The sequence below is a fragment of the Antennarius striatus genome, chromosome 6 (assembly GCF_040054535.1).
Source record: "Antennarius striatus isolate MH-2024 chromosome 6, ASM4005453v1, whole genome shotgun sequence".
Taxonomy (NCBI): Eukaryota; Metazoa; Chordata; class Actinopteri; order Lophiiformes; family Antennariidae; genus Antennarius; species Antennarius striatus.
The window spans coordinates 7,096,550-7,114,579 of NC_090781.1; the positions used below are offsets into that span (position 1 = coordinate 7,096,550).

Sequence of the window (18,030 nt, forward strand, 5' to 3'; positions counted from 1 at the left end):
CTACCCATTTAGAGGTGTAATGAGAATTAAAAGAATTGTTGAATTCTTAAGACTTTTTTCCACCAACAGATATCATCATTTGGGCCTGGATCTCCAGAGAGCCTGTGCCCAAAAGAATCCTCCTTCCCCAGTCCAAAGAGCACTCCTAGGAACAGCTTAAACTCCTGCCACTCTCCAGAGGCAGAGGATGCCACTGATCTGGTAGCTACAGTATACTCTTCATCTGTGTGCAGAGTCTGCACCAATAGTGGACTGAATCACTCGCTGTCCTTTGACAGAATTATTTTTTAATAATGTTGCATGTGTGAATCATTCATTCTCTGCGACCACACGTAATGTGTTCTCACCCGGTCACACTTTTCATCTCTCCAGGATTCTCTGTCCCCTACCACAGTGAGCAGTCCTTCTTCTTCTCGCCTCATCTCACCGATCATTAGAGCTGAGGATGACTATTTTGATTCTGAGCAGGAGCAGGTATGAAGCGCCTTTTCACATCTGTATCAACCATAATATCACACACGCAAGAAGTCATGTCTTACATTGTTTAAAAAGCGTGACACCATACTGTTCTTCATAGACAAGGGCTAAATTCTTTTATCCTCACTTGTGAAGCCGACAAAGACAAGAAAGTAACGCTTGTACTTATTCCATTTCAGACAAATGGCCAGTGTAACAGCTTTAACAGCATGGAGCAGCTCAAGTGTCGACCCGCCCACCTCGCAGCCTTCCTTCACCATGTCATCTCTCAGTTTGACCCTGCTCCTGTGGTAATGATCCTCATCCTTCACACGCTGTTAAAATCCCTCATGTCAGTTCCTCATGCAGCTCGGCCGAGGCTACTCCCTGTTCTAAACAGAAACTCCATGTCCTCAGCTGTGCTACCTCTACGCTGACTTCTACAAACAGACCAACTCCAAAGAGACCAGACGGGTGTTCATGGATCTTCACACCTTTTTTATTGATCGGGGAGCGGTAAGTTATGTTTGTGTGTTTGTGACAAGTAGACACGACACATCAGACCCCTCTGGTGTCAAAAGCACTCATCGAATTTTGGTGAGACACTAATGCGACCAAGGAAATGACTACAATCTTTCTTTTTTTTTCCACTTCAAATGTAGCCTTTACATTACACAATAGCGGGAAGCAGTGTTATATATTTGGGGCGACATTAGCTCAGGCCACTGGGTCTGGCTCTGGGGACAAGAGGGTGGCCGGCCCGAGTCCCATGTGGACCAAAAACATTTGGAGTGTGAATTTGCAGTAGAGAGATGCCAGTTCACCTCCCTAGCACAGCTGAGGTGCCCTTGATCAAGGCACTGTGCCCTTACAAGGGGCACAGGGGCGGACCAAAAAATAGGTGCCTGCTGTCCTACCTGTCATTATTTGCATGCAGACAGGCCCCTTGTGTGTGTGTGTGTGTGTGTGTGTGTGTGTGTGTGTGTGTGTGTGTGTGTGTGTGTGTGTGTGTGTCTGTCTGTCTGTCTGTCTGTCTGTCTGTCTGTCTGTCTGTCTGTCTGTCTGTCTGTCTGTCTGTCTGTCTGTCTGTCTGTCTGTCTGTCTGTCTGTCTGTCTGTCTGTCTGTCTGTCTGTCTGTCTGTCTGTCTGTCTGTCTGTCTGTCTGTCTGTCTGTCTGTCTGTCTGTCTGTCTGTCTGTCTGTCTGTCTGTCTGTCTGTCTGTCTGTCTGTCTGTCTGTCTGTCTGTCTGTCTGTCTGTCTGTCTGTCTGTCTGTCTGTCTGTCTGTCTGTCTGTCTGTCTGTCTGTCTGTCTGTCTGTCTGTCTGTCTGTCTGTCTGTCTGTCTGTCTGTCTGTCTGTCTGTCTGTCTGTCTGTCTGTCTTTCAGGCCTATACACACATTTATACGCGTTTGATGATAACTAAAAAAACAACAAACAAACGACTGGAATGGAAAAAAAAATCTCCCCCCTATTTCTCCGTCTTCTATTTACTTGAAATTGGCAATTACATTATTTTATAGGTGATTACCATGTATGAGTACCTTGATTTATGATCTGCTCTCACATTAACATTTAATGTCAGTTGTAATTGATTTGGTGGATGAGATGAGGTATGATTTATTTATTTGATTTTTTAATCTTATTTATTTTTTACAGAATTTGAAAGTTGCTGTTCCTGAAAGCATCTCTGTTGATCTAGGTCTGTATTTCATGTTTTTTTTTTCTTTCTAAATCAATATGGCCATCCATTGTATTTCTGTTTTGGTCATTTCAGCTCTATTTATTTGGCCATTGTCACTTTGCATTCCCCTAAGTTGATCACTGACTCAGTCGTGTGTGCTCTGTTGGTTTGGAAAGAATTACCTTAGCAGCTTTACCTTAGCAGTGAATGCTCAGTGGTGCTTGTCACGATCCCGTTAGAATCTTGGCATTTTATTTCAGTGTGTTTGTGCTTGTGTTTGCAGACCGCCGGCGCACAGAGCTGATCCCAGAGGAAATAAACAGACTACATGTTCAAACACTGCAAGACTCTCTGCTTCCTGACATCCAGAAGAACCTTGAAGACTTCAGGTAAACTTGTGAACTTAATTGTTTATTTCTGTGGTGTCAGTGTTGATTACTTGGAGAATTCTAACACTGTATTGAGTTCGTTTCCACAATGCATCTCATTAGCACCCTGGTTTTGTTTACCTAAGACATCATCCAGATAACCACACTATATAAATTGGTATGTCGGTACATGTAGGCAGAAGCGCAGCATGGGACTGACAGTGGCTGAAGTAGAGTTGTCCAGACTGGATCAAGAGAGAATCAGAGACCGTGTCACTCTGGAGCGAGAACGCTCATACGCTGAGAACATCATCACCAAAATAGAGGATATCCTGTAAGTAAAACATGCTGCACACACACACACAGATGCTGCTTGACTACCTTAAAACTTGAGCGTCAAATCATTATTAGCCTCTTAAAATCATGTTTTCTTTCTTGTACTGTCATAGGTTAACTACTCAGACCACAGAGGAAGAGAAATGGTAAGCAGGGGAATATTTTAGATGATTTTAGCAGATTAGAGTCTTGAAACATAAAAGGAAGATCATTCAGGGATTCTTTGGGCCTCATAATCAGCCTGAGTCTTCATAGCAACTATGGCCTCAGAAGTATGAAACAAATCTTAAAGATTTGCCATCTAGTTCTACGGTGTCTTAATTACAATAGATGTAACACAACATTTTGGTTGCGTGACATGTCTTAGTCATAGAAATGTTTCACTTTGTAAATCTAGAGTCTTTTATGTTTTTGACTGTGGACACAGCTACATAGTGGTAGCTGCATTTATATTCCATAATTCAAAAGTGTTACTGATTGAACAGCCTGGCTTGAAATGCCATATGGTTGAAACACACACACACACACACACACACACACACACACACACACACACACCAAATGTTGTGTAGAAATAGCACGAGAGGGACTGCTGTGACATATGGTGCAATTCACAATACTGAAACTTGTTTTCTTGGATGTTTTGTTGTTGAGAGATGAGAGCAGATGAATTGAACTCAAAAGTTTTCATTTTCATGTAGCACTACAATGCAGTATGTCATCTATACGTACATGAAGCACCTGGGTGTTAGGGTCAAGGAACCTCGCAGTCTGGAATCCAAAAGGGTCAGGATCAACTTTCTCCCTAAGATCAAGGTACTTGTGTTTTTCACCTCGGGCATTATTCTCTCTCTCTCATTAACATAAAAAATATACTTGACCCGTTGTTTGTGGTTCATAAAATACAGAAAAGCATCAAGGCAGAAAAGGAAGGTGAGGAGAAGGTGAAGAAACCAAGATTTCCCAGCATTCTTGGGCCTCAGCGTCGACCTAGTCGTATTGAAGCAGCATCAGGTGAGTTTTGACTGAAAAAAAGAAAATTATCACAATATATCTTAAGATTTTTTTATCATTATTATTATTATTGTAAAACCACTCTTCTTGTATTCAGTGGGTAAAGCCTTGGATGGTCGCCCGCGGCCTCAAAAGCAGTTGTCTCAGCCCACCCTGGGGGCAAGTGAGCACTTGGAAGCTAGTCGTCTGAGAGGCAGCCAATCAAGCGAGGGCTCTGAACTCATTCATGCCACGCCTGGCAACACTTCATCTCCAAACAATAACAACCACAGTTTAGAGACTTGCCGAGACACTGAAATAGGTGTGTTATTCAGTGACTAAACCACACACATCAGTAGAAGACAAAGGGAGCATTACATTCTGACCTATCACGTCTCTTTCAGGTGGGACACCAACGTCAGGCCCATCCAGGCTGAGCGACGGCCTTCAGTCTGACCCTCTGGATGGGTTACCTTATCCTGCTACGCACTTTGACCTTTACAGCCTCGACCAACTGCAAGAGGATGACAGAGAAAGTGACAGGTGCATTTGCAGTCGCATTTACGGTTTTTCTACCCTACTCAAAATTATTTTTGTCAACATTCATTTTTCGGATATTTTCTCCATAGAGCCCATGAGGGAACACCAAAGGCCATAAGGAGGTGAGGATACCTGCTTTTTTGCGATGGAACCATATAAAACAATGATGGAATGGTGACTCTTTATGTCCTAATTTTCCATCTTGCCCCAGACTTGAGGGACTGGCGGCTGCTGATGTCCAGAGTGAGGACGACCAGGGAACCGACTCTGAGCATGACCCACCATACTGGCAGCAGCTTGTGGGGCGGGAGGTCCTGGCCGGTCTCAGGCCTCACGAAATTAAGCGACAGGAAGTCATCAATGGTTAGAACATAGTTTCCTTCCTGACATGATCTAACTTTCAAATAAACCACTGAAGTGTTATAGAAAAACCTGCTAAGAAAGAACAGAACATTTGCTAGCACTCAAACGTTCATCGCACTGTTTTGTTTGTTTTTTTGCACATCTGCAGAGCTGTTTTACACAGAGCGTGCGCATGTCCGGATGCTCAGAGTTTTGGACATCGTATTTTATCAGAAGCTTTCCAAAGAGGCCATCCTACCTCCTGCGGACATCAAGAACATCTTTACCAACCTGGAGGAGATTCTACATCTGCATGGTACCCTCACCTCTTTCAAATTTTGATATATGCATGACTGCTCTTCGAATGTGAAGCCATTGTCAACAGTAACAAGGTCTAAGGCAACAACAATCGAAGTTTATACAATGAAATCAAATGGCATTATAATGGGAAAATCTGTGTTTATATTTGTATAGGCACCACTTTTTCATATTGTGTTCATATCTGTTATCTTTTGAACACACACATTCATACACACACACACACACACACACACACACACACACACACACACACTAACTTTCCATTGGTGCTTTTCTTTGAATTTCAGTTTCCATACTGGAGCAAATGGCAGCTGTACGGAAGAGAAATGAGTCTTCAGTAATTGATCAGATAGGAGACGACTTGCTATGTTGGGTGAGTACAATTCTCAGGGTGAAAATGTATTCCTCTTTTATACATCTTCTGATATTAAATAAATTTCAGGGTGACTGATGTGGCAGGAAAATAAGTAGATTGTGCACAAAGAAATCGTGCCGTTGCCTGAAATTGCTTTACAGACGAAAAATTGTTGATGTTGACACGAAATTGCTCTCTTCAGTTTCAATTTTATTCATTTTGATATAGTGAATGTTGACTAAAATGATCATGCACAGTTAATGTATGACAGAAAATTGGTCTTGCTTCATACTTGACAGTAAATTCTTAAATGTTACATGAAAATCCCGAAAGGCAAAGTTTTAAATGTGACATGAAAGCACAATTTAGCTATTCATAGTAACAAGTCAAGTAGTCAAAGTGGAAGCAAGCTATTTATTTGTAAATGGGCGTGCCCTAGCTTTGCCTTATCTCAATATCCAGCGTGATGAATGACTTATGGCAACATTGACAAAAAATGTCTTCATAGAAATTTGTAAGGTTGAAGATCTTGGGTCCAAGCTTTGATTTAGGCAACATTTAACCTTAATCCGTCTCCGCCTTGAGGACTTGAACACAGCACGATTCTTATAGTTGCTGCATGTCTAAGTGGTTAAATGCGTGACATAACCATGGCAACTACCCTGATGCTGATCAGCTGAGAGACTGACCTCTGCTCTGTCCTGTCTTGGCTTGTGTGGTTACAGTTTAGTGGGGGGGAGGAGGAGAAGATCAAACTGGCAGTGGGGACCTTCTGCAGCAACCAGCCATTTGCTTTGGAGATCATCAAAACCAAACAGAAGAAAGACTCGCGGTTTGCTTCCTTCATTCAGGTATAGATTTCACAGAAATATCAGCCACACAGAGGAGTTGAATGAGATGCATAACATGTTTGTTCTGTGAATTCATCCAAAACGTTATGTCTCTGAATATAAAAGCTGAATCTACTCAGTGTTGCTCAATCACTGTTTATACAGAAGAATATGAACCTTCTCTGCATGGCAGCCTCCAAAACTGGATGTTTTTCATTGCTTTTCAGGAGGCAGAGAGTAACAGACTGTGTCGCCGACTGCAGCTTAAGGACATCATTCCTGTAGAAATGCTGCGACTCACAAAGTACCCCTTACTACTAGAGAACATCTCGAAGTATACAGGTGCTGTAGTGTTACCTTACCAGTCAGACATTCCTCACAATAGTCAGCATTGATCTATTCATGTTGTGTTCTGCTTGTGTGCTTGGGATTGTGTTAATGTCCAAATAATCCACAAACTACATGCATGATGAGTACAGGCAGATCTTTGTTATGTTAAAGGATATTAGAATAGCTACAGCTAATAGTTACTTTTTTCCCGTTAGATATGTCTTCTGATTGATTTTCTTGATAAATTAAACAACAGTAATATTGTCAGACATTACAGAAATTCTCCATCACACGTTTTAAAAGCCTCGAAGCAGAATTTTGGCATTTTTGTTGGAAAAATTAAATTCATCCAATTGTTGTTCTGATCCTTGATGAATTGCAGCAGCTTTGTAAATAGAATTTAGCGGTTGAAACACTCACACACAAAGCCTGAATGAGCTACTTCTTTTCTGGATTTGGATTATGTGCTGCCTCGATGATGTCATCATGCCTGCAGGAGGAGGCACAGAACAGATTTATTCATTCATTCCAAACCACATATAGTTCAAGATGGCAGAAAATAAATAAATAAAAACGATCCTCTTCTCTTCTTCTGTAGCCTTATCCAGATACTTCAAAGTCTGTCACACTAAGTCACAAATACTCAATCACAGATTCTGTCACAGCTCTATTTAAAAAAAATATCATTTTGAAACCACTTAATATTCTTTTTTTTCTTTTTTTTACTATTTCATACACTTTTCTGACCTGGAAAAATATGCCTTTGGTCCAGTTTATTAAAAGGGCTGAACGTCATTTTAGCTTTATTGCACAATGAGGTGTATTTACATATCAGATCTGGAGAGATACACTGTTATATTGAAATTTTCTGATTATTGTTTTAAGTTTAGCTGTCCTGGTGTAACCCCTCCACTTTCCACTGTTATGAATAAAACTTTTTTCATGTGAGCATATACTTTATTTCTACAAACTTAATTCAGATAGTTAATTCAGAACTGAAATGAGTCTACTCATTGTGGTAAGACATAGAAACACAACATTTGAGAAAAATGTGCAATTAGCTTTTTGGAGTTTATTTTCATATAAGACAATTGGTAGAAATTGACATCAAATGCTCAAATGGAAGGACATTTATCACACGCGTGGTGAAGTTTTTCATCTAATGATCGTGCGCTGGTGGAGCAAATTCTGGGAAATGCTTCACCCTTTGTAATTTGGTCCATCAGTCTTTTTGTGGAAAGGGCTTGGGTGTCACACAGGAAGAATACACTTAACTATAAAGTATAACCAGCTATTACAGGAACGTAATAGCCCCCGCTTTATATTCATTTTTGAGGACAATTGTGTGGTAATGGACAGAAGAAATCTTAATACGTCATACAGCCTCTCACATTTGTTGATAATGTCCTTTCTCATAATGTGTTTCAGATAATGCAGTAGAAAAGGATAAAGTGAAGCAGGCAGCAGACTGCTGTAGAAAAATCCTCAATCACGTCAACCAGGCTGTGAAGGAATCTGAGGACAAGCAGGTGCTTTCTCAAAACAGCCGCTGAATTACACACTCACCCGCCACTTACACCTCGCGAGTAAAAGGAGAGACCCCCATTTGCCTTCTGAACTGCCTTAATTCTTCATGGCATACTTTCAACAAGGTGTTGGAAACATTCCTCAGAGATTTTGGTCCATGTTGAAAGTAGCACGCAATTTGCTACAGATTTGTCAGCTGCACATGAATGAATCTTTCCTTCCACCACATTTCAAAGGTGCTCTATTGGATTGAGATCTGGTGACTGTGAAATCATTGCCATGCTCAAAAATCCAGCTTGAGATCATATGAGCTTTGTGTAATGGTACATTATCCTGCAGGAAGCAGCAATTAGAAGATGTTCTATGTGGCCATAAAGGGATGGACATGGTCAGCAACAATACTCAGCTGAAATCCAGATTTATCAGACCAGGCAGCGTTTTCCCGATCTTTTGTTGTCCAATTTTGGTGAGCCTGTATGAATTGGAGTCTCAGTTTCCTGTTCGTAGCTGACAGGAAACACCCGGAGGGATCTTCTACTGCCGGCTGCTGGCTCCAACAACAGTGCCATGTTCAAAGTCACTTAAATCTTCTTTATTTTCCATGCTGATGCTCATTTTGAACTTCAGCAAGTTGTCTTGACCACCTCTACATGCTAAATATATTGAATTGTGGCTATGTGATTGGCTGATCAGCTGTTTGCGTTGACAAGAAATTGAACAGGTGTACCTAATAAAGTGGCTGTGAGTGTATGTCATTCCTAAGACTTTTCTATTACAACCTTTCCAGCCTCATCCCAAGTCCTTTTTTTTTTTACTTTACCCCTACAATTTACTGTCTCTTTTTCTCCTTTGCTCCTCTTATTTATCTTCTTCTCTTCCTCAACCTCCAGAGGCTGGAGGACTATCAGAGGAGACTGGACCTCTCTTCACTGAAGCAGACAGACAATCCGATGATCTTGGAGCTAAAGGTGTGCTACTTAGGGAGCGCTTTTCGCTTCAGTTAAAGCGTAATGATTAGTTGCGCACACAAGCACAGTTTGAAATGACAGCTAGGTGAAAATGTAGTATTTCATGGAAATTGCTCCATCTATCTGCAGCAAGTACTTTTATGTACTTTTTAAATGTATTTCCTTGTTCTACCGCCAATAGAACCTAGATCTTACCAAGAAAACGATGGTTCATGAGGGACCCCTGTCATGGAAAGTGAACAAGGACAAAACTATTGGTTTGTAACCAGCACACAGTTTTGACATCACTCCAAAAATACAGAATCTGCATGAAAAGTAAATATGAGTATCGTCTTTTTCTTTCAGAGCTGTACACACTCCTCCTAGAAGACATACTTGTTTTGCTGCAGAAGCAAGATGAGCGTCTGATCCTCAAGTGTCACAGTAAAAACCTGGCAGGCACAGCAGATACCAAACACATCTTCAGCCCCATCATCAAACTAAACACTGTGCTGGTGCGTTCTGTGGCTACAGGTCAGTTAACACCTAATCTCTCTTCTGTTGTACCACAATACAAGCCACGATCAGATGAAATGATCACAACAAAACGTCTGACCAATAAATATATCAGGCTACATGCATTATGAGCAGAAATGCGCTTTGTCACACCATAACCAGTCCGTCCTTCATCTCCTGTCAGACAACAAGTCCTTCTTTGTCCTGTCCATGTCAGACAACGGAGCCCAGATTTATGAGCTTATGGCACCGACCGTCTCAGATCAAAGAACGTAAGTTACATCAAGTGTTCCCCTCATTCCATCAGCTGTTAAATATCTGAAGTTTGTAATGAAAAAAAATATTTTTCCGCTTTCTTTTCACAAGGTGGCAGCGCCTAATCATCCAGAGAGCGGACGCCATGAAGGTCAAACCCCACAGCGTCATACCTTTGCCTCAGACTGAGTACGTAGCTAACAGCTCCACTGGGTGATTCTTTTGCTGTGAGCTACCTTTAAAATAGGATGTTTCTTTTGTACCAGGGGGGAGAGGGATGGCGTTGAGCTCATCACAGCAGGAGTTTCAAGGCTGAGCAGAGACTCGGACCGCACTTCCACCGGCAGCACCCAGTCCACAGGTACCTGGAGCTCAGCTCATCAGTTTGCCTTCCTTAATAATTATTTAATCTTTCTCAACTGTATAATTATTCCTCCTCAGATAAAGAGAGTAGTCTAGCCTCTAGAAGTGGGTTGCAGAGTTCTCCACCAGGTAATAATCCATTTGAGGGGGTGAAGATGGAGGGAGAGGAGGAGGAGGAGGAGGAAGAGGAAGGTTTTGTGGACCCAGAAATTCCTTACCAGGTGGCTGAAGATGGTAAAGGAGACTCGTTCAACATGTTTCCCTCCAGAGCAGACGAAGCACTGAAAACATGTAAGCACCATCAATTAATATAATAAGCAGAGAGTTAATCAGCTGCATACGACAACCATTAAATCACTTCTGACCTGTCCCTTAGTGGCAGCATTGAAACAGGTTTTGGTGACCCAGCTGATGTCCCAGGAGGCTTCGGAGCAAACCAAACGCTCCACAGGGGGCCGTCTCCTCCGGACCACCTCTCTGAGGACCCCGGTTGACAGCCGGGCGCGGGTGATGGTCCACAATGGCTCCGAAAAGAACAGCTCCCAGACAGAGGACCTGAATCTGGACCCGAGCTCTGGGGACACAGGCTTCTTTGATTCTCCTGAGGATTATGGTTAGCTTGGACACTTAGAACAATGATTTGGGCAATTCACCGATCAGCCATAAAATAATGACCAGAGAAGAGAAATTAGTAATTATCTCTTTATCATGACACTTGTTCGTGGGTGGCGTTTATTGGACAGCGAGTTGAACTGCTGTCCATGAGGATGTTACTTAGACAGATACCACCTGGACAGTGTTGCAGACCACGTAAACTCTTCCATAAAAACTGTGTTTCCTGATGGCAGTGACCTCTATCAGTAGCATAGTAGCCCTGCCACAAAGAAAAATATGGTTTGAGTGGTTTGAAGAATGCAACAATGAGTTTGAGGGATTGGATTATCCTCCAAGTCAGATGGAGACCCTGCCTTCCAGGACCTGAATGGTCTGTTGCCAACGCCTTAGGGCCAGGTCCCAAAGCACACCTTCAGATATCCTGTCCACGCCATGCCTTGATGGGTCAGAGCAGCAAAGGATATTAGGCAGCTGGTCGTAATGTTATGGCTGATGGTGTATATAACACACTGTTTAAAAAGTTTGTGGTGTACTTTCACATGTTTTTAAAAGTAGGAGATTTAAGGTGCATCTTCTCCATCACTGTTCTCTCTCTTTCTGGTTTTGATCCAGACTACTGAATGACTCCTTTTGTTTTTCTCAGCAGGTTATTTAGTCCTGGAGGGTTATGGCGGTCCAGGAGAAAGCAGCACAGATGATGATGTCATGGCGTCCAATCCAGGGAAGCAGCTACGCACCTCACAAGGCTGTGCTGCTGACTCTGGCATCAATTTGAGGTTTTCCTCAATGTCACAGGGAGGCAGCCTCTCGTCCTTAAGCAGACAGGTCTTGTCTTATCTTAAAAATCTTCAGACCAACCTCATATATTTGAAGGTAATTAAAGTCGTGTCACCCCTATAAAGAAATTTAAAAAAACAATGTTTTTCACGTGCTAACAGTTGGTTTTCCTGCAGGAGGTTGAAGCCAAGTACAATAATCTAATAAAGCAAAGGCCAGAAATGTCAGCAGCAGACACAGATGGAAACAAAGGTATCTCAATTCATGCTGGTGTGTGTGAATGTATCCGACTGTAATATGAATCAGTATGAATCATTTACTGTACTCTCTTTTTTCTTCCCAGATAAAAGATAGTGGCAGTCCATGCCTCGGCGTTTGGATCTGGTCCCAAAGAGGAAGTACCGGCTTGTAGTCTGTTCTTACTTCTTGTGTCCTGGACTTTCTGGACATCCAATAAGCTTGTCCTCTCACTGCTGAGCCCCCGTTTCTTCCATCGCTGTTGCCCATGTGTGCCACAGAGAAAGAGAGACAGAGTGTTAGTCCTTCTAGGATGGGGGGGGGCATCTTTATTAGATGCCCCCCTTTCCCCCTTTCCATCAGCACAAGGCAATCAGGGAAGTGGGATTGCCCCAAAACCTCACCCTTCTATCATCTAATGCCCATTTTCCCAAGAATTCCTTGCAAGAAAGAGAACTTATACCAAAATGTACAAAGATATGTGTTTAGAATATATATATTATGAAACACAGAACAAGAAAAGGAAAATTTTAAGATAATGTATTAAGATTTTTTTTTTTATCCCAAGATGTATTTATTTTCTTTCTGTTCATTTTTTAAAGTGTTTCCCACATTGCTTGCATGCGTTTGGCCATGGTGTTATCTTTTTGGCTTTTTTCCTGCTTTAGACATACAGGGTGTGTGTGTGTGTGTGTGTGCGTGTGCGTGTGCTTGTGTGTTTGTGTGTGCGTGCATTTGTGTTTGTATGTATATGTGTGTCTGTATGTGTGTGTTTTGAGTGCACACTAGCATGCAAGTATGCTAGCCTAGCATACCCTGATGAAATGGCAGGGATGTATTCAGAATAGAAGCCAGAGTTGCACTGTTGATGATAGATCCCATTGTGTTTAAGACTCTTGAGGTGTGTTACAATCTAGAATTTCAGATAAATTCTAGGTGTGGTGTTAACTAGAATGAAGAGTCCAAAGGCTCTGATCTGGTCCATTTCTGTGCTTCCCCTTTCATCCTCCTCCTCCTCCTCCTCCTTGCTGTGAGGGCTGTGATGCCTTTTGTCTGCTCTTCTCGTTTGAGTATGATTCTCTCCCTTCTTTTCCCTGTGAACACTTGTGGGTGTCATCCCTCTCCTTCTCCTCACAACCCAGTGGCGTTCTTGCATGTGTCTTCCCTCCCACAGTCTGTATGTTACACTTCCTCCTCTGCTGTTGGGATCTCACCCTGTTCCCCCTCCTCTACAAGGAGTGGCCTTGCTCTTTCTGTATCAGCCCCTGACGAAAGTGCTGCTTCTTCATGCTCCTGTTGGCGATGCTGATCTGACTGCCTGATATTCTGATACTGTCATGAAGTTCAACATATACTGTACAATGATCAAGTTGGAAAGATGCATAACTTTAATAAATAAAGGGTGCCATGACACATTAATAAAGGAAACTGTGGTATTTTTTTAAGTAATTGCAAGTGGTTTGACTTTCATGTCAAGTTGTTTTTTTGTTCTGTTTTTTTTAAATGAACACTGCACCATGTGGATATGAAACCCTGCACTACTCAGTCAGCTTTTAGTCTGATAGAAACTTCATAGATCATCTTTGCTGTTAAAGCATGAAAAGAAACATCAATAATATCTGAGCGTGAGTCATGACTGATCAGCCAAGTGTTTTTCAAATGTATTGAATGTGATCATGTAGTGGTAATTTGGATACACTCCCCATTTTTTATGTGAAAACATGTTCAGTTAGGGTATTATAAATATAAGAAACATGGGGATGTATCTGCTTGTGACTTGCCCCATTTTTCCTTTTGGTTGAAGATAATGATCTGCTGAAGATAATGATCATTGATCAGTCTGTTAATATATTCAGTAGACATTTTGTGGTTGTCATTCATCTCAGGATTTTTCACCAATATCTGTCTTAATTGAAGATTTTATGTTCCTGGGAATTAAGTATCTCTCCATATAACTTTTTACAATACCTCCGGGGACTAAATTCATTAATGCCACTGCACAAAAAGTACTTATGTTGACTTAAAGCTTTAAAGTTAATTGGGAGTTACATGAGCATCTACTGACTAAAGTAAGGTCATAAAAATTGACTGCTGACACTGATGTTTTGAGCACGACCTTTCCTGTGGTAAAATGTTGGGGTTTTTTGAACCACTGAAAGTGAATTTCAATTTCATTAATATAATGCACCGCTGAAAGAACTGCAGAAGTTATGAAATAATAGGCAGCAGCATTTTGACTGGGTAAATGGGATTGAACTTTGCTCACTAAAACGTGACGTGCGTGTTAAAAGACATGTAATGCTGAGTCTGTTTCTGTCTGAAGAAAATCTCAAAAGTAATTTATTTTGATTTGATCATCTTGGTCGAATGTCTTTTCCATTTGACCTTAACTTAAATGATTGAGTGTCATCTGATTATTTCGAATGGAGCGTTCCAGACAGAAGCTTGATCAATGACGTCGGCGAAGGATGATGATCTTTGCCAGTAGGTGGCAAACTATCACCATTCAACCTCAATCTAAGTCGACCCACCCTGAAACCTGCAGTGACACCAGTGTTTTAAATAGCCCAGGATATCCATTGATTATCCAAATACATTTAACTTTGGCAAATCAATGACTCAGAATGAAAAGAATTGTAGGGGTTTGGCCTTTCTAATGACACAGTGATCCCACATAGTGATGTAGTGATTTCACTGTCACGTTGTCGTGGCTTACATCTGCCTTTAATAACAGTCACATCAGGTTGGCAATGATTTTTTTTTTTTTGCCTCAGTACTTCTGTGCGGAAAGCGGTAGGATGCTTCAGTCTCAACCTTCCCCCTTTTCCACTCTGTGTCACCTTGACTGCAGTGAATCATGGATGAGTGGGATTAGAAGGGAGGAAGTAGATGTGTTATGAGGAGGCAATGAAAAGCCACAAAAGGGAAGAACCCTAAAATGTTTGAAAACACACAAAAAGGATCAATTAAGAGCATTAGACTCAGAAAGGTGAGGAAGCGTGTGAGGGAGATGGGGAAGATGAATAAAGGACGAAGGAAAGGAGACAGTAATTGATTGTCTCGTTTCTCCACACACGCCTGTCACCAAGCTAATTGGAGTGGCAAAGACAAAGAGGAAAAAAGTGTCAGTCACATCAGAGCCTTCCAGGAGGAAAGTTCGTGGCACCCTTCAGATGAGACGAGCCTCTCTTCCTCCCCCTCATCTGTGCAACGTTGCTGTGAGTCACACAAGAAAGTGAAGCCTTATCCGTTTTTGGAAGGGTTCAAAATTGATCCCATGTACAACCACAAGGTAAAAAGATTGTTATTTTTCATTCCCCACCCACCATGTCTTTAATACCACGTCGTGGTTAACCCACATGCGTTCAGGTGCCGCATATCTGTCGGATTTGGATACATGTTCAAGGCAGAAAACCGGTTTGAGGATTTGATGTGTTTACCTGATGCTGTGTAACACAGTGAACTGTTACAAATCATTTTGGTCTTTTTTCATGGGGCTTAATTGTGAGATAAGGATGTTTGAGTAAGTAATGCATCTGTGACGGGACACAAACAAGGACAATTTACTGCAGACCGCAACCTTTTTCACCCACATCGCCTCCAACTTCTGTGAAACCATCAAACTGTGAAAGCAGTGCATCTGCCTTAAGTTCACACAAAAACACACAGGCACACACATGTATGTATATTTATATATGAGTTTCTCATCAAAATGCTAATGCAGTTACAAGCACATCTATCACCATTCTGATGGATCAGGGCTTCTATATTTATGCAGCAGCTTGTCTGCAGCTACCATTCATTCCGCATCACTATGACTGGATTGAATACAACTGCTGCTGTATTACTGGTTGCTGTAGTCTGTATTCATCATCATCATCATTGAATTCACTGCCATCATTCGTGTTAAAACGCAGCCAAGCATTTATAGAATGGGACTAAAGTGTGCTGTTAAGCTTCATCCTCGTTCACAGTGGGGTGCACATACGCCGCTTCCTTAGTTCCTGTTTCGATCCGACATACTGTCAGTATGATCCACAACATGGTGTGAGGTCGATCAGGTAAAAATGTATTTCATCCTCCAGTACTTATGTTAGTTGTTCGAGCACAGTCATACTGGGGTTGTTTTCCTCTACTATTAATCCGTGTCTAGTTAAATGGTTATAATCACAGACTGTTGTGTTTCAAACTGTTGGGTAAACAAATAAAAGCAGAATAAAGTGAACTACTGCTAAAATGTTTAGGTTGTATTTAGGTAAATCAGCTAGTCTGTGATTTATGGCTGTTTTCTCTTCTTTTTTTAGGGTGGAAGTTCTTGTCAGACTTAATTTATTTCGCCTTCTTTTCTTTCTATCCCTCTCCATGCTTTCAAACAGCATTTATCTTAAAATGGAGAACCATTTACTTAAAATGCATATCATTTCGCTTTGTGTTTTGTTTTTGTGTGTGTGTGTTTTTTTCTTGTTAAAATTAATGGCACAGTCAAATGTGGATAATCATAGACATTAGACTGGGTTCCTCAACATGGTCACCTCAATTATAACTTGCTTCCCAAATGGGAACTTCTGACCTTATGGGATTGATTTTCATGTTGCGCTTCTCCCTGTCCATTGAGCATCAGCCAATACCAGATGGATTGGACTGAAAATCAATGAACTCTCCATGGTCTGATTAATCCATAGCCTCTCTGGAGTAATCGCTGTCTCAAGCACAACAATGAACCCATGCCAAAAATGAGGAGGATGTGTTAAGCCAATGCTAAGAGATGAATGAAGTGACTACTTCAAATGGGAGAAATATGCTAAAGTACGTACTGCTGAAGGAGCACAGAGAAACATTCAGCTGAAAGGATACCCAGACCCTTTCATTGGCTGCTGCTGAGGGACACTGAATAGTCAGTTCATCCAATAATAGATAGATGCCTGTGGTGGGGTTCAGCCGTAACCCTGTCTAATAACCATACTGTACTTTGATGGAGTATCTGTGTAAAACACTTCAGGCTGGTCAGAATCCATTGCATTTCCTGATTCAGCCTTTTGTGGAAAAACAAAACAAAAACCAGAAACGACACAGCACCGGAGTTTTACTGTTTACTGCTGTGAACTGGAATCAAGATTATTGTATCTGAGAGGCATGTCAGAAATTCATGACACCATGGACTGCCCAGATTCTGCAGATTTTTTTTCTATTTTTTTGCTGCTTTTCTCTTGTAGGCTTGCCGGACAGAGAGTAGGTGTCAGGTTTTAAATCCAATGCCATGGAAAAAGATTAAAAACAGACAAATAAGGAGGCAAGTAATAAAAAAAAACAATGTTGGGTTGTTGGACATATGGGTACTATGGCCACCCTGCATTATCCAGTGCACATGCAATTGATCCTCATTATGAGGCAGCAATGAAAGGAGTTCAGCTGATACTGAATATAGTAGAAAGCAGATTTGATTATATTATATATGATCCATACTCAAGATAATCCCACTCACCAGCACTGAATGTTACATAGTTTGTGTCGTATAAAAATAAAATCCTTGTTTGTGTTTTGCTTTGTTTTCTTGCTTTTTTTTTTATTTGACTTGTAATGATTATTGAACTTAGATTTTTACGCCATCAGTAATCCTCCTCATTATGGACCGGCACAACCTCCAGGTATCATCAAGTAGGATGATTAAGATGATTCTTGGTTGTTACACTGAGTCTGTTAGCACCCCTTTTCTTACACCACAATGTCTGTGCCTCAATGTGGAACGGTGAATATTCACTGTCCTTGGTATCCCATGCATTTGAAGAACACCCTGTCCTGCGCACCAATGGCACATTCCTGCTCATGTTGCCGCAGCAATAACATTCACACCTTTTTGAAAGTGCAGGTAATTTAGGATTAGTTGGATAAAGCTTTATCTATTCACCTGTTCCCTTTTTTTTTAACATAACATAATATATTAACAGCTATCTGTGATTTAGGGAGCTTGATCTCACTTAGCCGCTTGCTAGTGACATATTCTGATACAGTTTGAAGTATCTACAGCATAAAGCTGCTCATGTAGGATTAAAAGACATTAGTGATGAAGGAAAACATAAGTCTGGCAGCAATGAAGAATTGTTTGATTAAATAATGATTCATCCCCTCTTGTGTGGAGCATAGAAAGTTCCCTTAATTGTGTGATCAATCTTGATGAGCATTTACAGTATAAAAGTGCTCTTGCAGCTTCTTTAAAGCCCACATCTATAATTACAACATGCTG

General features: G+C 41.3%; 1 protein-coding gene across 3 annotated transcripts in view; it reads left to right on the forward strand.

The window, feature by feature from the left end:
- arhgef12a (Rho guanine nucleotide exchange factor (GEF) 12a) overlaps nt 1–13,209 on the forward strand; it is a 50,679-nt gene extending 37,470 nt beyond the window's left edge. For 2 of the 3 annotated variants that reach the window (XM_068317119.1, XM_068317121.1), the window contains 30 exons: nt 70–201; nt 373–474; nt 657–767; nt 874–972; nt 2,113–2,155; nt 2,421–2,526; nt 2,702–2,839; nt 2,955–2,987; nt 3,543–3,657; nt 3,750–3,855; nt 3,953–4,156; nt 4,239–4,377; nt 4,464–4,496; nt 4,586–4,737; nt 4,886–5,032; nt 5,325–5,410; nt 6,118–6,243; nt 6,450–6,564; nt 7,981–8,081; nt 8,970–9,047; nt 9,229–9,304; nt 9,393–9,560; nt 9,727–9,814; nt 9,909–9,986; nt 10,064–10,158; nt 10,239–10,451; nt 10,537–10,773; nt 11,419–11,648; nt 11,729–11,804; nt 11,896–13,209. In XM_068317119.1, coding sequence (XP_068173220.1) covers nt 70–201; nt 373–474; nt 657–767; nt 874–972; nt 2,113–2,155; nt 2,421–2,526; nt 2,702–2,839; nt 2,955–2,987; nt 3,543–3,657; nt 3,750–3,855; nt 3,953–4,156; nt 4,239–4,377; nt 4,464–4,496; nt 4,586–4,737; nt 4,886–5,032; nt 5,325–5,410; nt 6,118–6,243; nt 6,450–6,564; nt 7,981–8,081; nt 8,970–9,047; nt 9,229–9,304; nt 9,393–9,560; nt 9,727–9,814; nt 9,909–9,986; nt 10,064–10,158; nt 10,239–10,451; nt 10,537–10,773; nt 11,419–11,648; nt 11,729–11,804; nt 11,896–11,906 — 3,438 coding nt within the window. In that variant the 3' untranslated portion in view covers nt 11,907–13,209. The remainder of the gene's footprint in view (nt 1–69; nt 202–372; nt 475–656; nt 768–873; nt 973–2,112; nt 2,156–2,420; nt 2,527–2,701; nt 2,840–2,954; nt 2,988–3,542; nt 3,658–3,749; nt 3,856–3,952; nt 4,157–4,238; nt 4,378–4,463; nt 4,497–4,585; nt 4,738–4,885; nt 5,033–5,324; nt 5,411–6,117; nt 6,244–6,449; nt 6,565–7,980; nt 8,082–8,969; nt 9,048–9,228; nt 9,305–9,392; nt 9,561–9,726; nt 9,815–9,908; nt 9,987–10,063; nt 10,159–10,238; nt 10,452–10,536; nt 10,774–11,418; nt 11,649–11,728; nt 11,805–11,895) is intronic. The other variant, XM_068317120.1, reaches the window with a different exon arrangement.
- Nucleotides 13,210–18,030: the final 4,821 nt, after the last annotated feature.